Here is an 18,325-nt window from a genome sequence, read left to right on the forward strand (position 1 = left end):
CCAGATACAGTTATTGGACTAAAGATATTAAACTTGAATTAACTTGTCCAGAATTGGAAAACATGATCCTTAAATACAAAATGACAAGAGGCACGTTACCTGTTATAAAGGTAAACATGAACTCTGCTGGCTCGGATAGCTGACTCCAGGTGCTGCAGGAGCGCCTCCACAGTTAGAACATTGGCTCCCTCCTCCCGCGGCGTCTGGATCATCAGCTGAGGGTTAAACATGGCCTCCTCGCCTATCTTCTGTCTTGTATACTTGAGTTCCTGGTTCACACGCCCGCCAACTTGACAAAGAAGAGTGAAGTTACATATTTAAGGCTTTTGTGAAAACATCCAGACCATTATTGCATTTGATTCACAAAATCTTATTTAGTAAAGTTAAAGGTTAAGAAAAACTGCACGTAAGGGTTAGGGGCCAGAATTGTGCTGGCTTTGAATATGTGCTTAAAAAGTCTGTGTTTTTCTGACACAAAGGCACAAATATCTGCAAAATATAGACACAGTAAAGGTTAAAACACTGACTTTCCTTCTGGTTCTTCAAGTAAAACAGGAGTACAGCTGTCTAGAAAACATCACACTACTACCAGATCCATTCCAGATCATGCATACTTTTTTATTTTAATGCATTATTTTGCTCTGAACTACAAGATAATAATAATGCACACACACAAACAGCATGGTGTGCTATAAAGTCTGCGACTCACACAAGAGATCCCCTGCTCGTTCTGCAAAGCAGACCCAAAGACATCACAGCCTGTCTGTGACATTATCTGACTTGTATCATAAATAAAAGCACTCTCCTCACAGTGAGCTTGTAACACTACAATGGCAAACATCCCAAGTCCTTTGAATCCACAAAAGCAGCATCACCTCAACAAATCCACATTTCACAAACAGCTCAGTGTTTCTCCTCAAATTTGCTAACTTGTCAGCAGCGCCAAAACACATTGTCTGCATGTGTGTGTGACACTAGTGTGTGTGTGTGTGTTTGATAGAGAGAGGCTGTCTTCCAGGCTTTGCTCCCAGTATTGTGGTGAGACTAAGCCCTGTGCGTGCGCTCTGAGCCCTGAGCTAGCCCGAGCTACAAAAGCAGCCTTTCAGACCCTTTAGCTGTCCAGCTCCACCCAAGTACATCCAAGGAAAGTCTGGCAAAGTATCCCTCACAAACACACACGCACACACATAAACACACACATGCATGCAAACGAATGCGGGCATGCAAGGATGGGCAAAGACGGGCAAAATTATAAGGCAAATTAAATTTTAAAAAAGTACCAGAATTGTTTACGTTTTGCGTTCAGGTTTAAGATTCATGTGTCTTCATGTGCATCCCCCAGTTTGGTGTGTCTGTGTCTAATTTACGAGATGATGATTTGAGCCGTTCAGTCATCAGTGTCTAAACGCTCAGCGAAAGCTTGAGCAATTTATACTCATATTATTTCACTTGATCACCGAGCCACACACATACACAAAACAAGAAAACTGTCCAGTGAGAGAGCCGGCTGTGTGAAAAATCTGTAACATTTTATTATGCCTTAATCCAATTTAACAATTCTGCTCAATCCGTGTAACAGTGGGCATGGATTGAATATTTTTTTGTCTACTGTAATGGCATTAAAGTTGAACATAAGCATGCCTGTTCTGCTGGGCTGGACCACCCAGTCAGACCAAGGGAAAAGGGAGAGAAGGGCCATGTCTTGGGGCATTAGGAAAACACATTTGATTTCTTTTTTTCTGGACTCAAACAGCATTCCTATCTGAACCTGTCTGAATGCATGTTTATAATGCTCATCATTAATAGCAGGCCTAGGCTAACTGGAGCGACATGCTTTCCACTGCTAGGCCAGCTACAGAGGTCCGTTACACCAGCCCTCCCTTCAAAGGAAAGCGCATGGAACTGATTAAGATCTGACGCACACTGACAGCTGACACTGACAACGCTCAAAGGCAATGCTAGCCTGAGGCTTGGTTTAAGTGCACTGCCAGGAGGGGACAACGGAAACACGGGTATATGGAAAAAGGTGCATCCATCAGTCAATACCCTTCCACACGTGTGGAGATGGCACGGGGGGATGGGAGGATCAAGTTTAGAAAGAACCCACTGTCTGTTTTGAACTCTTTCCAAGTCGTGGACTGCCACCCAAAGATCCTGAGTTTACAGCAAGCAGTGAGGAATGGGACAAGTCAAAGGAATGTACTCTCCCGCTACAGGAAACAGCACATTACAGCCTCAGGCTTCGAGAATTCCACACTTCACGAGGTTACAAAGTTTTGGGGTCAACACTCACACAGCCTTGGGGTGAAATTAACACCCCAGCTGGACCAAGAAAACATGTATGTGTGTGCGCACACACTCGGCATACGTGCATGCATGTGCACACGAGTGTGCGTGAACACACAGCTGTGTTTCTTCAATGACACATATTCCCATATTCCTTCTCCTAAGAAAACTGGTTGACCCCAGCATGTGTTGATATCTTGAAGGTGTCCTGCTCCAGGCTCAGCTGCTGAGACCAAAACAAAGTGGAAATAATTTTCAATCCCTCCCCTTACCGGCCTCGGTCTCTTACGAAAACAAAAATCATGTGTAATGTTTTAGAGTGACATGAAAAGTACACATCCAAAATAGATAATTAAGAGAGTCTGGTGAAGTCAAATTGTACTATCCATCAACTGGTTTTGAGCCAAAATGCTTTCATTCCAATAAATCACAAAACTTATATGTGTTCTGACAGAACTGGAATCAGCAAGCTGCTTTCTGGTTTTCAAAAGTCCAGTTTTTTCACCTGTGTTCATGAACTTAGGCTCCAGAAACTTGTGACAGAAATATTTTATTATTTTCTTACTTGTAATAGATCAAACTGCTAATCAAAGTAATCAGCAGCATATGACTAGTTAGTTATTTAGCTAATCATGTCTGTATTTATTTTTACTGAGTTAGTGCGCACTGTTGACTACATGGGTTTGTAGTGTACGAGTTATTAGTTATTAATGATTGACAAACGAAACCAAAAACCTTAGAAGAAGAGAAGAGAAGAGAAGAGAAGAGAAGAGAAGAGAAGAGAAGAGAAGAGAAGAGAAGAGAAGAGGCCTATGCTTGTCACTGTAGTGGAGCCCTCGGTGTGGGTATTCAGCATGTTGCATAACATTAACCCCTGGTCCCCCTATTCTCAAAGTAGAGGAATGGTGGGGGGTGGCGGGCACCAAAGGAGAGAAAGTAGGTTTCTAAGGAACTGACATCACCCCCTTCCTCCTTTCAGATCTGAACGCCCCCTCCTCATTCTCATTTTCTCTCTCTCTTTGCTCTATTCAGCTCTACACTGTGATTGGCCAGATCATGATGGCAATCAGCCCGGCCCCTCTGTCAAAGCCAAATCACCCCCCATATCCTTTCGCCAGCTTTCTCTCCTTTCCATGCAACACACAACAGCTTGTCCCCACCCCAGCACATCTCTTATGTCTGACAACGGAAGCAGCCCATAACTTTCGAGGAGAACACGCACCACCGGCAGCAACCACTCCTGTAACTGTGAGTGATGCTGGTATAATTCCAATCCCAATTATGTTCAGTGTACACCTGAACATATTTACACATCTGATAATAAATAGTCTGAAACACCTGACCTGCTCCACTACTTAAAGATTTGTGACATAATGTATTATATGTATTTGCATGCAGCTGAACACATCTCTGTGTGTGAGTGTGTGTGTGGGTGTGTGTGTCTGTTTGCAGAGAACGGATTAGCTGGATTAGCCCTCCATCCCAGCAGGCACCCCCTATGGTGAAGAGGAAGCCCCCCAAAACCAGGTCATCTCACTGCTACCAAGTCTACAGCGACCTCCCAAAATCTGAACCTCCAGTATTATCAAAGGGATAAAGAGACGACCACCCCATGAAACTGCAACGGCATGTACTTTAAAAGCTGCTTTAAAAGTTGTGTAAAGAAAATCAAATTTAAGTTGATTTACACTGAAAAGATCTTTTAAACTTGGGAAGTGACACCTGTTGCATGAGACAGAAAAATGATGCTTTCATACAAGAGCTTGATATTTTGGGTTTCTCTGGAGTTTAGCAATACTGGTACTTAATGAATATTTGCAAAGGTATGAAAGGTTCTTACTGTGGTTTTTCAAGTTGTGCTTTCAAGTTTTCCATAGGCTGGTATTAAAAGATCGATATTATTAACCGTTTTCTTTCTAATGAATCAACCCATAATCTCCTATAAAGACATTTTGGTATTTTCTGTTCAATTATTAAATAACTATAACATAAATATCCCATTTACCTACATACTGAGGACCTTATCCTAACTTTTGTCCTAAGTGAATTAATTCAACGCACTGAGCACAGGCACACACCTATTCATAGCAGGTCTCACAGTGGATGATATAAGCCAGAGTGAAAACCAAGAAGTGAAGTCAACAGGATTGCGAACTTGAAACATTATTGTATTAATACTTGGATCTGAGGAAGAGGAACACTTCTGCAGAATTCTTAAATGGTGGTTTTCTTCCTACCAAGAGTCTTTCTTGGTCTGACCACTTAGTCAGGGGTGAAGACTTCTTCGTGGAGATGGTCAGTCAGTGATAAGAAAATTTTCAGTCCATAACAACATCCAGAACTTCTGACACTAAAGTAATGTAGGCAGCAGAGCAGTTTGCCAAATCCTCCTGTAGGTTTAGGAGTCAGACGATGGTTTTCATTTTCCGTTTTAGCAATCCTATTTGCAGTACTCTTGTCAAAGTTTGTTACTTGATCTCCACCGGTTCTGTATACTGCCATTTCTTATTACATTACAAACTGCAAAAAAAAAACAGCGACCTACAAAATCTTTGCAGTTTTCTAGCAACACTCCTTTAAACTTTCAGGCAGGTGCTTAGAGGCAGCCTTGGGCTATAGGAGTCCTAAATCCTGAGGCAAAGTTTGAGGAGTATAGAGAAAAATTATATAACTCTTCCTTTCTTTTTGTCTTCCAACATAAAATTGCACAAGAGACAATAAAAACATTTGTCTTTTTTTAAAATGATAAGAATATTTCATCTTTAACTCCATGCCTTTGGACACAAGGTCAACTTTTTCTCATTGGTAGTTCAGTTATGTTTAAGACATAGTTTTATTTAGACTATGGCTGATTTCAAACTTTCTCATGAGGTTTGGAAAGAGAGGATATACTAATATAATAAAAATGCATCTGTTACTTGGCTATCTTGGTCATTTATTTGAACTTGCTTGGTATCTGCTCCTGGTCAAACTGCTCAGGTAGTTTCCCACAGTAGGTCTGTCCAGTGACCTCTCCTACTTCCTGTTTGTCTCCCATTCAGCTGCTACTGTCAATCACCTGCTTTGATCACTATGAGGACCCCACCTGTTTCTGTCCTCCACCATTTGTCTGCTTTCTCTTATCCATCTGCTGCCACGGCTCTGAGTTGATCTTTTTTCTTAGATTTTCTGCTGCTCTCATTTTCTGTAGGATATCATCACTGCAATGTGACAGACCCTCTCAATAAAAGTAGATAAACATCAACAGATCTATGCTAGAATGCATTTGTTTATCACTTTATACACCGATCTAAAATATTTAGCTGCAGCGAGGTGAAAAAAAAAGTGGCATAGATTTTTGTCAAAGCATTGTCAAAAAGTGTTAGAGAATTGTTGAACTGCAGGCGGGCACAAGATTATGATCAGCCCGCCACAGGAACAAGCAAGAAAGAAGTCCAGGCTTTAATCCAGGAGCACACAGAATATGAGGACAGGGTTTGATGAGAGGAAAAAGAGAGACAGGAACTGGCAAAGGAGATGCCAGTGTGTAAAGAGATGCAAAAGGCTCAGAACAACTTTGCGAGCAGGAGAAGGAGCGCTCACTGCAGCAGCACGCACAGTAATCCACAGAGCATTAACAGCAGTTTCCAATGTTCACTCTGCAATGCAGGTGTGCACACAGCCACAAATATGTGGTGAAAGGCCTTACTGGGAGCCGAGACCCTATCTGACCCGTGGTGAGTTCCCCTCACTTGTACTGCTCTCCCTCCCTTGCACTCTCTTTCCCTCCCTCCTGTCAGCTTATAAGAAGAGGGGGCTGCCACACAGAGAGGGGAGTGTAAAACAATCGTGGTCAAGAGCGGAAAACTGTGAAATAAAAAAATTAGGAAAAAAACATGAGAGTGACAGAACGGAGACTGGAAGTCCTCGGACTGGCAGCTGTAGCCGAGGGTCTCCTCATGCAGCAGCGCACCCTCGAAACACTCCGACCCCCGACACACCCCAGCTGCCAACCACTGCCCCCAGAATCCCCACCCATACCACCAAACCTCACCCCCCAACTACTGCATTACCATATGTATAGCTCCCCTCTCCCCTGATTATGCTAATCACCTGTCCGGCCTCTGCAGCCCCTAAAATGGGTGTATTTAGCAGTCGGCTGGCTCCCAATGCAGCTTCCCCTGGGCCCGAGGTGTACATTCACACACTCCTCAATGGGCAGATTCTTCCACGTTGCTGCCTTCATTCAGGTCCCTCTCTCGCCTCTCCCACCCCCCACGAAAAAAAAAAAAATCCTATTCAGTGCCAATGGATTCAGAGAGCTGTGTAAAGAGTAGTTGGGGAAGAAAACATTGACAGAAAGTCTGTTTTTGTAGCATGTGTGCATGCAGTGGTTGTAGTTCAATTAAAAGTGATGTCATAATGCAGCCAAACAGACATGACAGATCTGAAGCCACCATCACTAAAGTGACGTGAAAGCTTTATAAACTCTTCAGCGATAGTACACCTCTTACTCTGATAAAGTCTAGCCGATTTTACCCATGAATTCTGTACAATTTTTAGAGAATCAAACTGAGTTATTTTCTACAGTTGTCTGCTTCATAAAACTGTAAATATTCTGTTTGGTTTTATAGAGGGACCTGCTTGAATGCAATGCGAAAGATGCACCACACGTTACGCTCACTCACTAGCGGTGAATGCCGGTGATAATTGTGTGGTTTCACACATCTGTAAAATCTGAAAGCACACGTACTTTGTACCAGGAAGCTGGCAGGTAAAGACCAGATAATGTCCAATTAAACTGCAGCAGATTTTCTGCATTCTCAGGTGTGTGATAATGAAGAAAAAAAAAAAAGACTCCAGGACAGGGAAAAAAAAGATCACATTCTGTATTCTTCTGCAGTGCCTGTCAAATATAAGCCAGGTGAGACTCGTCCTCTTGCTGCATTTACAGCCTTGTGATTGGCCCACAACCAAACCATAACAGACCGTGACATGAGCCTCAACAACCAATCTCAACTAGCTATCTCTTTGTCATTTCCTGTAAAGATGGTCAATGATTTCAGGTATCCCAAAAAGAAAACCACACATTCTTGAGTGTGCAATAAAGGACACAGAAACAGTATGAAAGTAAGACAAAGAAAAACCAACAGGATCTGTAGTTGTTTTTTGAGATTCACGGCTACCACCCTCATAATTCAACTGTTATTCCATCTTACTAATAAATCAAGGAACCTCTGAACTTGCATCTGTTCTGCACTCATCACAACAACCAGTCGCCCAGTCTGTTTTAAACATGGGCAAACTTAGTGCACTGCTGGGAATCTGACTTGCTCAGATTCCCAGCAGTGCACCCACCGAGTTTAAAACAGACAGGATGTTGAGGTTATTTGGATAAGGGGTGATCTCATTTTTGCGTTCAGGGCATCTCATGGACCGTCTGTGTCTTGCTTGCTCGTGCAGCTTTCTGGGATGTATCCATCACTTTGTGCCTGACAAAGGTAAGAGTGAAATGCACTACAACTATCTATGAAGAATGAAACATTTCTCTTTTTTTGTTAATGGCAATTATCATCTAGTTTATAAGTCCAGCAAATGGTGGTTGTTTATACTCCATTCTGTTATGTATAGGTCTGCCCAACAAACAGAGCCAAACTTTTACAGAAGGGCGGATTATAGTGAGAGCACTGGTCCCTTTATTTTGAGGCAAAGTGTTTATGGTTTACATGGATCACAGTATTAGGGTCTGTGGTGAAACATGTTATTTGGTGAAATTCATACATTTTTGAATGAACATATACATTTACAATGTATGTATTAATAATTCACACAGTAAATACATCAACTATAAAACAACTGTAAATGTGTATGAAATAGTTATTTTGAAACAAGAAGATGGAAGATATATGAAACTGACTCAACTCGATACTTTAATGTGCATCTAACCTAAATATCGAACCCGTGCATTCAGCTACCTTTGTCACTGTAAGTGTTGTTTTTAAACCAAAAACAATCTCAATCCATTGTAAAAAGCCTAGAAATACATATTAAATGATCATTTGCACACACAGTGAATGTGTAGCTAGCTAGAAATCAGCGCTAGTATAGACACAGACTATACTAGAAAACGCCTGCAATTTGTTCTTCTTGCTGAATTAACTGCTGACAGTCAAGACAGATTTCCTGATTTTTTTTGTCTTCTTTTGGAAGAGGGTCATGCAATGGGGGTGAGTGACAAAATAGAGAATGACACATAGTGACTGATAAAACCCAGTATGACAGGAAGAGTTCAGACTGAAAGACAGCACAGTGGTGTCCAAACTTAAAGAGCATTAGAAGTATACAAAAGCTTCCCATTTCTGGGCTCCTGTGATGGACTTGAAACCCATCCAATGTACTATAAGGAATACTTATTGCTCTGTGTCAGCTCCAGTAGGCCCTAGACCCTCTGCAACCTAAGGTGGGTGAGCAAATAATAAAATGGACAAATGCACAGGTCCAAAAACACTGGAGTAGTGCACATGCCAGGGAACAATGAAGTAGAAAATGTTTAAGTGTAAACATGGTCTTTATAACACCCAGTGCTCTTCATGCAGATAGGTTACAGTGCAAGAGACGATTTCACTCAGTTGCATGCTGATTCAATCTGGAGCTCCTAACTTTTCAATCATCTGACAGAGGAAATGTTATCTTTGTATCTTTATGTCTTGCATGTGCATGTGTGGTACTTGTGTAACTGCCGTGGTTGCCAGATTCTATGACGATGTGCTGCAGGAATTGCAATGAAATATACAGCTACGTATGTAACTGTGGTGTGCCAGAGGGGCTAAAAAAAAAATAATAATAAAAAAATACACACATACACACACACACACACACACAGTTGGAAATGTTAGCGAGAAAATTTCTCTGCTCTGCAGTCTGAGAAGCATCAATCCACACCCCAATCTCTCTTTCCTAGTGTACGGTAGGCACTGCAGCCAAAACACAAACACACTACTGCTACTATACTCTTGCTTCTTCCCTCACTCAGTCTCCTCTCCAACACACACACACAGACACACACACACACACACTCTCCCTCTGCTGTTTTGTACAGAAGGGTGTTTCTCCACCCTTCTGGCAGTCATCGCTGTGAGGGAGGGAACAGAGGAAAGGGGAAGAGGGAGGGAGAGGAGGCGAGGGGAGGGGAGGGAAGGGAAGGGAAGGGAAGGGAAGGAGGGAGGCCAGACCACCCTGCTCTCATGGCAGGGCTGAGTGTTTACATTGCCGTGGCTCACTCTGTAATACATCTGGCATTCTGAGGCCACTCTCTCTCCAGCCAGGGACGGGGGAGTGGTGGTGGTGGTGGTGGTGGTGGGAGGGTGGGGGGCAGGAGGGGGGGAAAGGAGGCTCGGGTAAAGAGAGAGACCTTTCTGGCAGAGAGGAAAAGAGAAGAACAGAAGAGAGCGAGAGAGAGAGAGAGAGGGAGGTAGAGGGGGAGGGTAATTCTCTCCACAGTCTCCTGTGGTCGGTCATTCGCAGGGCTCTGGTTTTTGAATAAGAGCGCCTGAAAGAATGCAAAATGTAAACAGAGTGCTTGGAGGTATCTCAGGATGTTGTTTGTGAATGGGAGCATGCTTGCCTTGGGAGCACACACACACACACACACACACGCCCGCACACATGCAGGGAACGCTTGACGAGCAAATTTTTAAATGGTATTTCACATTCACTTTTGCCAGGTAGGCCTAATATACACAAAGCTGTTTTCAAACGCTAGCTTGAGAAAACAGCGCAGCGAGTCTGTGTACAGTACCAGAGGCGCAATGTTTCCCCACACTAAATCCCTCACCAGCCAGCCTGCACTTTTCATCAACTCGTAAAGTTTAACACAACACACTGGAATGTTATTCCTTATAGAGGGGTTTAATCATGTTTGTAGTGAACTGATAAACACAAACTCAGCGGAGTGCAGTTTGGAACAAGCGCGCATGTGTAGGTGCGCTCACGTTTGAGTATTACTGTATACATTTGATGTCAGGGAGCGAAACTGATGAGGAGAGAAGAATAGATGACTCTATGTCGTGTATGCCGCGCTAACTAGGGAGAAATATTGCGTGTGGGGGGGCGTTTGTATGTTTGATCGCTTGCTGCTGCTTCTGCTGAAAGAAAGCTGCAGGAGGTGTAGTGTGAGAGAAAGAGTGAAAGGGAAAGAGAGAAAAAGAAAGATAAAGGGAAAAAAAAGATACTACCAAAATAGACTGGCATGCCAACCCTGCTCAACCACCCACTCATTCACAGAACCAAAACTCCAAAGCCTCTTTCTGCGTACATGTGTGTGTGCACATGCACCCATGCATGTATCTAGGCTTGTATACACATCAAAAGCTGAATAATTCAGCCATGCAAACCACAATCCTCTCAGTGGAGACACCACATTCAGGGCACTCCTCCTCCTCCACAAAAAAGGATGTCAAGGCTTCTTCTGCATGCACTTAACATTATACTGCACCCTTTTCCACTGCCATTACCAGCAAAACAACAAAACAACCACCAGCTCTGTTGACTCAGTTCTTAATCATACTAGATACAAAACAGACACGGAGGAACGGGCAAGGAATGGCTTTAGAAAAAAAACAAAATAACAACAACAACATTTGATCCTATCAGACTGGATTTTGAAACCTTAAATCAGGCTCCACACAAACATAGCCTGACACCACTGTAACTGTTACCATACTGATTTCAGGGACAGGCTAGAGGCGCTCCACTTTCAATTTAAAAGGAAATTAAATTGTGAAATTTCTGCAGTATGACTTTGAAATTACTCCCTCTGTGACATGTCGCTCCTTCAAGTGTATTCTGTCGTTGAAGCTGGAATGATGATGTGCGCTGTTGTTGCACTTGGATATTTATTTGACATAAAATTATTATACAGTAATTCAGAGATTAAATAAAAAATAGATTCACTGCCCTCTGCTGGAGAAGAGATTTTAAACGTTTGATCAGAAACTCACAAAACTGAATCATCACACAATGAATGCAAACTCGAAACAAAACAGCTGGCACTGAGGCGCTCTATTATACAGTAGGCATACACATGCGACATGCCCGCACGTGAACATATACAAACAGTGACCGGTGACAGCTGCGACCTTTGCTGCAGTTCCTCCACCCCCCCTCCCACTTCTGCTGTGAGTCTTCACTCTGCACCCAGGCCACAGGGTGAGTATCAGGTAAGGTTTTAAATAGTGGGGCCTCTACAAGATGACCTCAGGGTCTCAGGGGTCTACCCCCGTGGCCCCCGGCCTCTGCACTTATGCCCCCCAAGAAAGCGCTCCGGGACCGAGGCCCTCCCCTCAGTCTGCAGCCTTGAGACTACAATCCACTGCCCTGTGCCCCAGTCCCAGCCATAAATCTGGAGACCACAAGCTCTTTTTAAACTTGAATCATTCATATAATTGCCATACATTTGATATCAGACACAACTGTCATGCAATTACACTCTTTTTCCTTCTTGGTAATAAGTTTCCATAGGGGAAAGAGATTCAATTTTCCTTAACCAATCATTACGGAGCAAAGTGTCTGACTGGATGTAATATATTTCTAGGTCAACACTGATGTGTAGCCATGTCAACATGTCAGTGGTTTTAAGATTGGAGCAGAGCTAAGTTAAAATAAACTCTGACATCGGTCGATACTGCAAAAACATGCCGTTTACGTAGCAGTCGCCAGTGTTAACACGAAGCCTCCGTCTTCTCCTCCAGTTACTGCTCTTCACTTATCCTTCATCAAACCTCTTTGGTCCACAGATTCACAATTCTGGATCCTGAGGTGTGATGAGAACAAAATGCAGCCACTTAATGCCCGCTTCATCCTCGCTTCAGTCTAGGCTGAATCTATAGACTAAATAAAACTCCAGCCACGATTACCCCACAGCTCCACATCGTCTGCTTCACCCCTGGCTTCAACTTCAACCCTTGCCCAGAGCTCAAGCTTCAAAAGCCCCAATTTCCAAACCATCCCCTCCCTGCGTCTCCTCTTCCCAATCAGCACAGCTCCATAATCTCCAGCCGTTCTCTCTGCAAAGAAACAGAGCAAAAGAGAGAGGGGCTGTCCTACAGGAAGGCCAATGTTTATGTGATACTTTTTTAATTAGTGGCAGGCAGTGCTCCTATTTTCTTTACAATTTGCCCTGTTTTTGCCATAACCTAGAATACCAAGGGATGGCTCCATTTTCCATTTGCAGCCAGGAGGAAACCTAAAGGACTCTCATCCCTCGCTCGTCCATGTCTCTTCTCCATGAATGTGGCTTATTGTTAATCACTGCAAGATCATCTAGATGATCTTCAGGTTTAAGCTGAGGATGCATCTGAGGTCGCAAGCCAGTGAGCATGTTTTCCAACACTGAGGAAAGCACACAGAGAGCTTCAGACCACAATTGTGTGTGGGGAGACAGTACACCACAATACTACAGCTTCCTGTTTGAACTAATCATTTCCTGTGAGTGGATATAAACACAGAGCTTGTCTGTAGTGTGGATACAATCTGCCCTAAATAGAAACCACGGTCACTTTGATGTTTTCTAAGTGGGAAAAACAAGACTGGAAATCTTACTATCTTGCCCCGATTGTTAAGTAAAGAACAAACTTCCATGCATCCTCAGAGGTCTGACACCACTGCGTCTTCGTGCAGGCATGCATCTCGCTCCCAATTGGTCTCTGTCACTTTGTCTAATAAACAGAACTTCCTGTGTCAGAGTATTTATAAACAGTGCTGAGTGAGCACTGTGTGAGAAAAGACAATCCCTGCAAAAGCTGTGGCACGTGACCTACAAGCTAACTGCAGTAGAGACTTAACGGCGGTCTGCCGGAGACCTCAGCTGCTCTGCAGCTATCAGAAAGCAGGTGACGACCGACACGACACGAGATCGCAAACGTGAATGTTGCTCCGGTCAACACTGGAGGAGCTGAGAGATCTGATGGGAGCTGGGCTGTATTGTATGCACGCATGCATCCACAGGCCACACAGCTTCCACGTGGGGTCGTCCATGGGTCGCCTGCGGAGGGGCAGTTCCAACCAAATGAAACATAAACAGGGACTCTGTCCTCTCCTCTTTTTCCTCTCGGACGATGGGCCAGTCCCCCAGCACGGCCCAGCACAGCGTCCCACGGTCCAGGCAGAACTAATCTATCCCTCAGCTGTGCAGTCTAATCTAAACAAACAGATCTCTCCCTACCAGCATCTGGAACCCCTCACTTATCGGGATGTAGAAAACCACAGCAGCCCTGTCTTGTAGTCAGAGCCTGTGTACGAGCAGGGTTTCGCATCTTGGTGTGAGCCAGTATGAGACCATTTTGTAGATGTCTACCAGAGGTCACTACACTACTTGTGTGTCAGTCAAGGTCAGGTTCAGTTCTGTCAACACCAAAATTTATTGGTGGAACAAAACAAAAGTGTACAGTCACTCTGGGTTTGAGTATCCTGAATTTGATGCAACACCAGCAGCGCTAAACTTGCAACAGAATCAGCTGAAACATCTGAAAATGCTGATAAATCACAAGTTACCAGACCTTGCAAAGACAAAAAGGTGCAAATAATAATGGGAAACTGAGAAAATCTAAAAATTCTCACATTTGAGAAGCTACAAGAAGACCGTTTACCTACTGAATCAATAACTCTGAAGCTATAGCTTTTAGTAATTTTAACCTCAGTACTCTGAAGAAGCTGAAGTAAGTCTACAGTTTGCACTTGCAATGTATCTTGAAGCCAAAAGGCTTCATTGCTGTCCTTTTAAATATGCTTTAAATAAAAAGTTTGCCAAAATGTTTCTAAACCCCGTTCTTTGAGAAGGGCAGCAGTATGAGATGGAAGAGTTAAGCTCATATGTTACAACAGGCCAAAGTGATGCTCTTAGTATTTTTTAGTAATTTTTGTTAAAATCCCACACAGCGTTTAAAATTAAATCAAACAGGCAACAAAACGGCGACAGGTCCCTGCAAATGTTTGATTTATTCATAAACTACAAGAAGTTATGACTATATTACTAATTCATTTCAGCACTTGCGTGTAAGAGTAAAGGATGCACTGTGAAGTGTGCAATAATATTCAGTTCCAAAAGGTGCCGGTCACTTTAGTATACACGACCGTGGTCAGACATGTGAAAGGGTGTGAAAACAGTGCGATCCTCTGAGTATAATCAGGATTCCTATCCCAAAGAGGCTCCCCTCTGCCTAAACTGTTGCCAACTGCGCCTGCGCCGCAGATTAGAAGAACACGCTGTCTGTCAGACCCCTGCAGCTGCACGCAAGGGGAGAACAGCCAACCCCGGGCAGGAGGTGTGGTGTTTGATCTGTACAGGAATCAGTTTGCTTTAGTGCTTGATCTTGTTAACTTTTTTTTTTTAAACCTGAGACAAAGTGGTTTAAAAAAGTTAAAAAGGCAACCACACAAGCACACGCTAAAAAAAATGCATTCATTTTTATAACCAAACAGTACTCCACTTCAATTTCTCAACAAGTCTGCTCCTCCATTCATGACTCCTACAGCCAACTCTACCCATAAGCGCAGGAATGTGGATCAAAGGAAAGGAAAAGCTCAGCCCCTTCCCCTTAAACCCCCCCACAAGCACCACCCATATGCACAGTTTCTTTCTTCCTTATATATTTTCACTCTTCATAAGTTGTTTAGGAATTTCAAAAACAAGGAAAACTAACAAATGTTCCATCCACCCCGCAAACACGGGTTCCTGCCCTCACTCCGCTTTTTCCCTGCAGCCAGAGACAAATCTTTTTGGAAAGTTGAGAGCTGTCCAAAACGGGACCACACACAGTCAACTGCTGGGGGCAGGCAGGCAGACACACACACACACACACACACGCACACACACACTCACACACATCTCACAAAATGGCGGCTTTCACAAAAATTTCCTCTACCCCGAAAGCCCCTTATGAACTTAATTACAACTTTTTATGAGCATAGTTACACTCAGCCCTTGCACATCTTATGTGTGCATCTAGAACGGTTTTAGAAGCTAAGTGTGTTGGGAATAGGCAAGTATTTTCAAGTTTTGCTTGGGTGCTTGCCAGCACCTATACAATAAACAATCCCCTTACCTACTTCATTAAGTAACACCAACAAACCTTCTTCCTCCAAACTAAACTGTGTCAAATTCTTGGAAACATGCAATATGAAGTCAGACAGTTTCAAAAGCACTGAAATAAAGAAAAGTCCCAGCAGGTCACACTTAAAAACATCATGAATTGCACAGCTTGTCAAAAAACAAAATAATCAAGAGCGTCTTACCTTCCACCCAGAGTTTCTCCACATCCGTTTCCAAATTAGCTGCCCGTAAGCCCACAGCAAAAGCTCCAAAAATCATGAGGCCAACAACCAAAAACTTTCCGCAGTTCTTTTGAATGTAACAGCCCAGCCTAAATAAAAGTCTCTGGAACTTCGCTCTCAGCCACAGAGGTGCTTTCCTCCCAGTTGCCTTCCCCTATGATAAGACAAGAGTCCCAGAGTTACTGTCAGTTAACAGACAAAACACCACACTTACCTGCTCAGGTGAGGCTGTAGGGTTAAAGACAAAAGATTTTATGGTATCCATGCAAATAAGCTACAATAAATGTGTCCACTTAAAAGAACCTTTACAGTTTTAAAGTACAAGCCTCTCTTTGATCAAATAATCCCACCTGCTCTCTTTTCAGTAAGACTGCACATTTACCTACAACCGGGGATCTAAAGTCAGAGAGCTGGGATCTTCCAACACATCCACTAAATCCCTCTGCTAACCTTTATTCACTGAAAAACCACAAATCTGCTGGGGATCCTGGGCATTGCTGAGGACTCCCCAGAGTGCGAGCTACAGGTCCTGTCAGATCAGAATCCTTAGCATAATACATGCACTGGGAAGGTACCACCATTCCCTGTCATTTCACAGCCACAATAACCAGTTGTGAATACATATAATACATATAATATATATATATATATATATATATATATATATATATATATATATATATATATATATATATATATTTTTTTTTTTTTTTAAATAGTCCAAAATAAGTACATCTGGACCTCCAGAGTAGACACAGGTAAACAGGACATAACTGTCAAACCACAACTAGACTAAGCAGGCTCCCTTGTGTCTTTGTTCTACTCTTTATGTAAAATGGCCATTGGAAGCACAATACTGCTGTTAGTAGCAGACTATAAGTCTTAAAAGACAGAATAAAATAAAATACTGAATGCACTGTAGACCACATGCTCCCCACTTGACAAAAACTGTTACATTTTGAGGTGTAGTGTAATTGCTACTGAAGTAACCTGCACGCACACATCGCCCGGTGATATTAAATACCCTGAATCGGCGCATGTGGTAAAACCACAAATACCACCACCACGCACTCACACGCGCTCTCCCCGTCTGGCCGCTCGTGTGTTCCGGCCTGCACGGGGAAGTGAAGGAGCTATCACGGGGAGGAATCACAATATTTGTGAACGGAAGAGGGCAGCCACATGGATTCTTTACTTTCCTCCTCTTTACACGAGTCACCCAAGTTTAGACAGTGTCACCGAAACTCTTTAAAGCTTTGGGTGCTCCGCGTAAAAGAAAGGCTGGATGTTATGAAACGGTCAATGGCAGCGTTGCCTGAGAGAGTAAAAGCTGCATGTTTTTTGCCTGGTGCGGGACCGCTCTAGGTTGGGGATGCACTGGAAACAATCGCGTGTTTGTACTGGGGAAACGGACACTTAGAACTTGCAGCACATCTTTCATCATAAGCCGGTTGCATCGGAAGAGTCGCGTGAAATCAAACACAACTACTTTGCGCTTTTCTGCAACCTTGCCTTACCGCTGTGTACCCCGTGCCCAGCCCGTCCCGTTACCTAGCAGCGACTGGACAGTTTGGCCACATTTTTTTTTTTTCGACGAATACAATGAAAGCAGCATCACAAAGCCTTTTCCCGTTCAAGATGAGAAATAAGCACCTCTGAAATCTGCTCCAGAGCAAAGCCCGCATCGCAGTAACTCGGCCGCTGCAAATACTCCAAATCCAGCGGTGTGTTGCGGGTATAGTCCCCCCTGTTCCTCCGCGTTATCCTCGGCCGACCGGGGTCTCTGTTTTCCTGCTCGGAGGGCGCATTACCAGCCGAGGCCATGTTGCGGGGACAGCGATATGGTTTCCCACTTTATAGTATTTCCCCGAAAGCGTGTAGCGATATCCCAAGAGAACAGAGTTTCACTCTCGGAGATCTCACACCCGTGAAGTAGGGCTTCATACTCCTGTTGGAGACGGCGAGTCAAAGTCTGCGCCTTCCATCCCAACATTTCGTGATCCGGAGGTCTCCACCGCTTTCACCGCATTCACCGTGTCTCTTAAAAAAGTACGTTTCTCTCAAAAAGCGAGCTTCGCGAAGTGATTTCCATACACAAGTTGTCGGGTATGAAACCTCGATAGTCGTAGCATTCTGGTGACATCTATGTGGTCTTCCCCTGGGCCGCGCGTCACGGCCAACTCTGAGATTCAATAGAAATGAAGAAAAAGACCTCTCTCCATTTGGAGGCAGAGAAAGAGGAGGGGTGAGAAGAGGAAAAAAAATACTCGAGATCCCGCCTCTGGGGCTGTCAGATTGCAGGAGTTTCTTGCATCTGATTGGTTCCAGAAGGGCAGAAATTACTCAGCAAACACGACTATTATTAGCTGCTTAGCAACAGCTCACTAAAGTAGAGAGACCACCCAGGCAGGCAGACCTCATGTGAGCATCTCCAACTTCAGGGGAGGCTCGCCGAGAGTCGAACCCATTTGGTGCATTCAGGTTTTCACGTAGAGCTCCGTTACAATAATGAAGCGTTTCCCTGAGAGGACCCGAAGTCAAAGACAAGGTACCCGTTTGTGCATCGGAGGGGGCTTTTTGGCATGTCAGAACTTTAACTATTTTTTTCCCCTCAGATGATCCTCTAACTGGTTCAATGAGAGGGGGGCGGCTTGTAGGCTATACTGTTGTTGCGATCTTTAGAGTCAAACACCGCCAAAAAAACAGCTCATTAGTGTTTTGTACATATCAA

General features: G+C 43.7%; 1 protein-coding gene across 1 annotated transcript in view; it reads right to left on the reverse strand.

Moving 5' to 3' along the window:
* Positions 1-17,836, reverse strand: part of ptch1 (patched 1) — a 49,832-nt gene extending 31,996 nt beyond the window's left edge. The window contains exons 1-3 of the mRNA XM_084945527.1: positions 17,248-17,836; positions 15,556-15,748; positions 100-289 (exon numbers count right to left, since the gene is read on the reverse strand). Of these exons, the coding sequence (XP_084801653.1) occupies positions 100-289; positions 15,556-15,748; positions 17,248-17,418 (554 nt within the window). The 5' untranslated portion in view covers positions 17,419-17,836. The remainder of the gene's footprint in view (positions 1-99; positions 290-15,555; positions 15,749-17,247) is intronic.
* Between the last annotated feature and the right edge of the window lie 489 nt (positions 17,837-18,325).

This window comes from Perissodus microlepis, chromosome 12 (assembly GCF_051167445.1).
Source record: "Perissodus microlepis isolate ML-2025 ecotype Zambia chromosome 12, ASM5116744v1, whole genome shotgun sequence".
Taxonomy (NCBI): Eukaryota; Metazoa; Chordata; class Actinopteri; order Cichliformes; family Cichlidae; genus Perissodus; species Perissodus microlepis.